Source organism: Salvia splendens, chromosome 15 (genome assembly GCF_004379255.2).
Source record: "Salvia splendens isolate huo1 chromosome 15, SspV2, whole genome shotgun sequence".
NCBI lineage: Eukaryota > Viridiplantae > Streptophyta > Magnoliopsida > Lamiales > Lamiaceae > Salvia > Salvia splendens.
In genome coordinates, this window is record NC_056046.1 from 11799290 (window position 1) to 11806966 (window position 7677).

The 7677-nt window shown below is 31.4% G+C and overlaps 1 protein-coding gene across 2 annotated transcripts; it reads right to left on the reverse strand.

The window, feature by feature from the left end:
- Window positions 1-4218: 4218 nt before the first annotated feature.
- Window positions 4219-7101, reverse strand: LOC121768198 (ankyrin repeat and SOCS box protein 5-like). 2 transcript variants are annotated; one of them, XM_042164596.1, is made up of 12 exons: window positions 7024-7101; window positions 6898-6951; window positions 6651-6824; window positions 6431-6562; window positions 6221-6360; window positions 5826-5912; window positions 5514-5639; window positions 5233-5388; window positions 5055-5156; window positions 4801-4977; window positions 4659-4726; window positions 4219-4535 (listed from the first exon to the last, which is right to left on the reverse strand). In XM_042164596.1, the coding sequence occupies exons 1-12, from the start codon at window positions 7043-7045 to the stop codon at window positions 4532-4534; spliced, it is 1242 nt and encodes a 413-aa protein (XP_042020530.1). In that variant the 5' UTR covers window positions 7046-7101; the 3' UTR covers window positions 4219-4531. The 2 variants fall into 2 exon arrangements, with proteins under 2 accessions (XP_042020530.1, XP_042020529.1); XM_042164595.1 differs by having other exon boundaries at window positions 4219-4572.
- Between the last annotated feature and the right edge of the window lie 576 nt (window positions 7102-7677).

Genomic DNA, 7677 nt, shown 5'->3' on the forward strand with positions numbered 1-7677 from the left:
GAGTATAAATAATTTAATTAAAAATATTCAATTGATTTAATTACTTTAAATAATTAATTTAATTAGGTGTTTTGTTATTGATTTATATTATGAATGCAATTAGATGCATGTATAAAACACTAAAAAGAAAGAAGAAAAAGAAGAGAAAAGAAAAAAGAGTAAACTTAAACTATGGGGAAAAAAGAAAGAAGAAAGGAAGATAAAATACTAAAAAGAAAGAAGAATAAACTAAAGAAGAAGAAAAAGAAATAAGAAAGGAAGAAAAAAAATCACATATTTGGTTCTATTTAATTGAAATTTCCAAAAATATTCTCCATAACAAAAAAATCACATGTTTGGTACCTAGGGTTATTTTTGTCATGAGGTATAAAAAACGATATAAAATAAAGATCAGGTACCATTTATATGCGAAAGTGAAAGATCATGTACTATTTATGTAGTTCACTCTATAATTAAAATTCCTCCTTGATAATGAATTGAAGGTCAAAATTCAAACGTACTGTTACGAGATGTGTCCAACCAATCATAATTGCATAAACGGAAAAACACTCATATCCTTCTTTTCTCTCTTTTTCCAATTGTGATTTGTTAGACATTTCTCTATTCATGTGTGTCATTCCCGAAGGAATAATGCAATTGTGATTAGTTGGACACCACGTGCAATATGTCCAGATTACTAACATGGGGCGCGGTTAACTAATTAATGATTGAGTATATGTATTTATTTTATATATGCATTGGAGGTGAAAGTATATCATATGAATGTTATGCTTATTTTTATGGTATATTAGGATAACATAATTAATCAAATATTTAATCAAATGATATTCCAAAAATAGAAATCTTAAATGACTGAAAACTGAACTTACTACTTGTGCCAACTCGTAGTCGTTATTAACTTATTCTAGAGATGTATGAATTATGAATACTAATTACAACATTATTTCCGCGATAAGAAATTTCGTTTATCTACTTTAGAGTCACATGTGATTTTTGTTTAATCATAAAATTGGCTGATTATCAAATTTAATACTATATCATTATCACAAAATTGTAGATTATGCATTTCATAATAAATATAGTAGTACACTATTAAATTGCTTTCATATGTTGTATACAAATATAGTTTAGAGATTAGAAAGTATTTTATTGAATACAATATGGTTAGTCCAATATTTTATAGGAATAACTAAACATGTATAACCATTCTTTAGAAGCTTAATATATAAGAGACAAAAATATTATTTATTTTCAATATTTTGAATTTGACAAATGAAATAAACGTTTCACATTGTCATATGATCGACGTTGAAACCTTATCATGGAAAAAAAATCCCTTTGACCGATTATCAGAAAAAAGGAAAGATAACTGCATTTTTATTTGGAAAATAAGCCACTATGACACACTTCAAATGGTTGGCTAGCTAACCATCAATTAGACTAAGTAAAATATATTGTATTGTAAATTTATGCAATTCAATTATCTAGACATATGACATACTATAGTTTTCGAGAAAAGGTCGATATTATCACCATTTGGAATATGACTTTCAACAATTTCTTGCTTTGAATTGACTACTTAAAAATATGGAGAAAGTATATTTAATGAGAGATGATTGAGCTCTAATTTAACTCGGAAAATAAGGAATTCTGGTCTCAAACTGCGGTTAAATAACTGAGAGTATGACCAAAAGGAACGCATTCAAATTCAGAAATATATTTATGTTTTTAATCATAAAAAAGTAATTTAAGGATCCTTAGGCCGTGTTTGGTTGGTGGGAAAGTAAAGTTGGCAAGGAAAATGATTCCAGGGAAAATGAATCCCGGGAATATGATTTCTAATAACTTTACTTTCCCGTGTTTGGAAAATATCAAGATTTGAAAGTATATATTTGATTTAAACACTAAACTAAAAATATACTTATCATTTTTTATTTATAAAAAATAATAATACATATTATTTAATAAATTATTAATTACAAATGATAATAATTATATTATTTTATTTATTATTACGATGGATAGTTTAAATAAGGATTATACATCATAATATATAATAATAATATAATAAATAAGATTATTATTATTATTATTATTATTATTATCATTATATTTACTTAATTTTTAATTGAAAAAACTTTATAATTTAAAATTTCACTACAATTTTATTGTTAATTACTAATTTATAAATTAATAATTATTATATTATTATATAATTATAATTATATTTAATTATTTAATAAATTATTATTATTATGATAATAAATAAAAATAAATGTTAATAATATAGTTGTAATTATAATAATTTGAATTATAGTTATCTATTAACCTGAAATTATGTATGGTTTATACTTTTAAATTATTTTTAAAATATTTTAATAAATAATAACAATAATAATGATGATGATAATAATAATAATAATAATAGTAATAATAAACTATACTATATTGCATTAAATATGTAAGAATCCTAAAACTGAGAAAAAGAATACCTAAGAAAAGTTAGGATTCAGAATCCTGGAAAGTTTTACTAACTTTCTTTGTTTTAGGATTTTGATTACTTTCCCAGTTTGATTAAAAACGGAAACAAACACAGGAATTTAAAATTTAAGGAATCAGATTACTTTCTCAGACAGAATCCTAGCAACCAAACATGGCCTAAGTGACATAGCTTAAATTCATTTGGAATCCAATTAACCAAATATTTGTCCTAACAAATAAATACTATCCAAATGATTTCCAGACCCGAAAAGCAATTTAAAGGGGGGAAATTTTCACATATGCATACTAATTTATTCAAATTTGAATACAACCCGAGCCTGGAAATTTTATTAAATAAGTTTGTGTATTTTTTGAATTTGTCAAAATGATGAAGTGAGAAATTGGATAGATTTAGGACTAAATCTAAGTTAGGTGTAGTTAGGCGTGCACAAACCGAACCGGCCCGGCGGTTAACCGCCGGTTCGGGCACGCTGGTTCATGAACCGGAACCGGGACCGGAACCGGCGGTTTGAACTGTCCGGCGGGTTGCCGGTTCCAACGGGCCGGTTCAAGGTCGAAGGATGCGTGAACCGTGAACTGGCGGTTCAAAACCGGCGGTTTACCGGTTTGAACCGGCGGTTCAACGGTTCAAACCGCCGGTTCAGGGTCGGCGAAATCATTAATGATTTGCTTAGGTTTATAAATTTATGTATATGTTAACTAATAAATAATATTATACACATTGAAAGAATAATTCTTATACAAATTGTATAAACCTAACAATAATTATTATACAAATAAATATTTTCTATATACAAATCATATTTTTCAATAATTCTTTATTTTTATCAATCAAGAATATATTTGAATAATAATTTTGTTTATATATATTATACAAAACATGAAGAAAAATAGAAGATAAAAGAAAGTTTTGTATCCCACATTGGAAAAAGATGAATGAATGCTCTAAACATGCAGTTATAAAAGAAAATACTTCAACATATTTTGTCCAACATCGAAAGTGAAACATAAAACATTCAAGGATGTCTCTATAAAAGAGAAACAACCAAGAATGATTTTGTCCCACATCGAAAGTGGAACATAAAACATTCAAGGATGTCTCTATAAAAGAGAAACAACCAAGAATGATTTTGTCCCATATCGAAAGTGAAACATAAAACATTCAAGGATGTCTCTATAAAAGAGAAACAACCAAGAATGGTTTAATAAATTCACAAGCCCATCAAATATCTATGGGCTATTATGAATTTCTTATATTAATTTATCTGTAAAAATTGTTTTTAAGTATAAAAATCAATTTTTATAAATAAAAAGTATTTTTTTAAAATTTACGGTTGAACCGCCGGTTCAAACCGGTGAACCGCCGGTTCATGCCAAAAACCGGCGGTTTTGAACCGCCTCGTGAACCGGCGGTTTTTTGAACTGGAACCGGAACCGCCGGAACCCTTGGCGGGCCGGTTCCGGTTCATGCATATGATGAACCGTGAACCGCCGGTTCATGAACCGGAACCGGCGGTTCGGAACCGTTGTGCATGCCTAGGTGTAGTCATGGCTAAGTTGATTTGGAGAAGAGTTTGGTCAACAGAATCGACACCATTTGAGGATTGTTATCCCCCTTGACGTGCAACCCAAACGGATAATATTTAATTTAATACACAAAATTTTATACTACTATATGTTAGGTAAATGGACATTTTGAAATAAATAAAATAAAAGAACAATTATTAAGCGATTGTGTGTGCAGAAATAGGATTCGTGTCTCTATGCATACTACTATTACAAGATTTTTGGAGATACATGCAATAAAATAATTAACTCAAAGGGAACTCATTCAATTTTCATGAACGTGACAACATTTTATATCTTCCAATTTTGAGCAACTCATTCAATTTTCATGAACGTCACAACATTTTTTTCTTCCAATTTTGACTTGCTCAAAGGAGTATTACGTTATCATTTATTTGAATGTATATGAGGAAATTCTGCAATGCAAATCATCACCTAAATCTCAAAATCTCATCTGGGCTGCTCATCTGAATCAACCAAGCAAAGAAATCAAACAAACTAAGTCTACAACCAAAAAACAAAACACTATTAGTTACACAAATTGTATATTTTGGTAAACAAAAAAAATGAAAAATATTACAAGAATTTACCTAAATGCATCACACATTGCCTCATTGTAAGGATCCAACAAGAACGCAAGGCATGCGTAGAGGAATTTCTTAACAGACACAATTATAAACTGTTAGATGATGAAATAATACCACAGATGCAGATATGGAGTTTGATGATCACCTTGAATATCTCATTTGCTGCAGCACCATTGTTTAGAGGAACGGGGACGGGGAGGTCTGGCTTGAGTCTAATGCATTTCTGAGCATCTATCAGAGAATGCACGCATTTACCCACTCGCGCTTCCCACAGGCTTCGATTTGATACCCATGTGGCATTACATGGATCAATGCAAGAAGCCTACGCATCGCTTATATTACTTACTGCACAAGGCCAAGGGCGAGATGATCAACTCACTAGGAAGAAGAAAAGTTTACCATTCTATACTGATAGATTGCACGGTAGAAATCCTTATTGCCCGCGTCACGCAACCCTCCAAGATCTAGTGCAGTCAAGCGGCGAGTGATTCTCTTATCCATCTGCAAGATAATGTGATGAGAGAGAGGAAAGTTGTAAATTCAATTGAAGGACAAAGTGTGGCTGAGTTGCTTCAACCATTGTTTTAAATCCTTCAATATGAACGCCCTCCATTAGGCCATCGACGGTCCAATTTGTTGGATAATGTGCAAGCTGTTCAGTCACTGGAAACAAAATCTCCACAGCTGCACGATTTTGCACCATAGCAGCAATCTCAATCGGTTTAAAGAAATCCTGAAAGTCGTCATTATCAATAGAATAAGTGTCCTGTTGATAACATCAGGATGAAACAACAAGATCCAAAGAAGAGTGGAAGATGAATAATAGCATAAGAAACGAAGGGAAAAATAGAAATTAACTTTGTTAGATGAATTTGGATCTGCTTTAGCTTTAAGCAAATACTTAAGAAATTCTGTGTTGCCTTCTTTTACAGCAGATGCCAGAGTACTTAATCCAGCATAATAATCGTTTGGGTTCGCACCAGCCTGCAAAGAGAAAGTACTCAACCCTTGATCATGAAAGGGCAATTAAAATACTGAATAAGGCATCAGATACCAACAACAACAGAGCTAAAGAAGCATGAGATATTTCTATTTAAATAACTAGACTAAAATGAAAGAATTTCAATCTCTAACACGACAAGACAGGTATTTCCATTTCACCAAACATACCTCAAGCAGCAATCTCATGCATTCGAATGAGCCAGACTTGACTGCACATATAAGAGGGGTGTCCACAACTGCACAACAAAAATTTGGCTGCAAAATAGAAAGCAGCAAATGGATTGATCTCACAAGATAACATCATAAGTTAATGCAAGAAATATACTCTTAAAGATCATATCCGTATGATTTGACATGTTCAACAAATCAAACTATTATCCACATTCAAAGGTTTAATGATTTGACAAAGTTAACTTATATTCCAATTGAAATCAGTTAAGGGTAGTACAAGAAACAAAGCCTGCCGTCCTAACTCCTAATACGAAGAGTAAAGCCATGACAAAACAAACAATGATGTAAACAAGACTATCATCGGCAAACAGAAGGTTGTGCGTGCTGCCCACTTTTGCACCATGAGACAAGAGAGCCTTGACAGTCTCCACATTTCCATGAGAAACAGCAATTTGTAAAGGTGATCCATCTGCAGAATCTGCTTCTATTAAAGCACCTTCCTTCACCAAAAAATCCACAAGCTCCCTATTGCCTGAAACAGAAACAGTATATAACACTATAAGCAAAGTCTTACACAGCATGACAACCACAAAACCACTGACCATTTTGAGCTGCATAGTGCAACGGAGTGAATCCCTCAACATTTGCAAGACTAATTTTAGCACCATGTTTGATGAGAAACTCCACAATTTTGACATGGTCCCCTTTGACAGCTTTTGCCAGAGGAGTATCCCCTGAATCAGTTTATGGTGTTAGTATACAATCCCTTTTTTTCAATTCAAGAATCATATCAAAATTAATAAGAGAGAGAGAAGATAGAACTCTTGTAAGTGACTGCATCAATATGAACTCCGACGGTCTTTATCAAGAATTTACAAACATCAAAATGTCCGATTCCAACCGCGTGATGCAAGACATTCCGACCAGTGGAGAAATCGCTATATTGATCGCATATCTTGCGGAACTCCCACTCATCAGCAAACTTGTTTCTAATTGCTGCGAAATTAAAAGTATTAGAATCAGACATTCAAACCATCAAGAATACATAAATCAAGAAAAAGGACTTCACCCTTAAGCTGGTAAAGGTCTCCACTAGCACCAGCTTCGATAATCGATGCACCAACTGTAAAATGAGGTATTGAAGCCATGCGTGAATCAACAAGTATACACGAAGAGGGTTTTCGAATTACCTTACCAATTTCAGAAGAAGAATCCATGGCCTTCAATTTCTCTGAAAACAAACTCTGTTTCTATTTTAACGGCTAGTGTTAAATTAAATTTTGATTTATACTAGTAAAATTTAATAATTAATTATATTAATTAATATTTAAAGTATTCCCAATCAACACACATTTTAGGAGCCTCTTTCTTTTCAACACACATTTTAAGAATTGTTAAAGAAAAGTTAATGGAAAAAAATAGTAGAATATGGATTATCTTTATATTAGTTGTATCGCTCCTAACCTTCCTACTCCCTCTGTTCTATAAGAGCATCTCCAACAAGGAAGGGTAAATAAAAAAAATATATCATCTATATACCTTCTCAAAAAGTGAAATATACCCTTTCAAAAAGAAACATACTCCAAAAGAAAAAAGGTATATAGAAAGGTAAATGATTTTTTAAACATAAAATAATAGTACAAAATGCATTAAAAAAACATAAAGTGTGATACTTTCTCAAATACTTTCTCCATTGAAGAATGGTTTTTCATGAAAGGAAGACAAATATGGTAGTTATAAAATTTTACCTCTCCATAAAGATACCTCTTCAAAATGAGAAAATGTATAATACATTCTCAAATACCTCTCCCCTTAGAGAATGATTTTTCATGAAAAAAAGTAAATATGG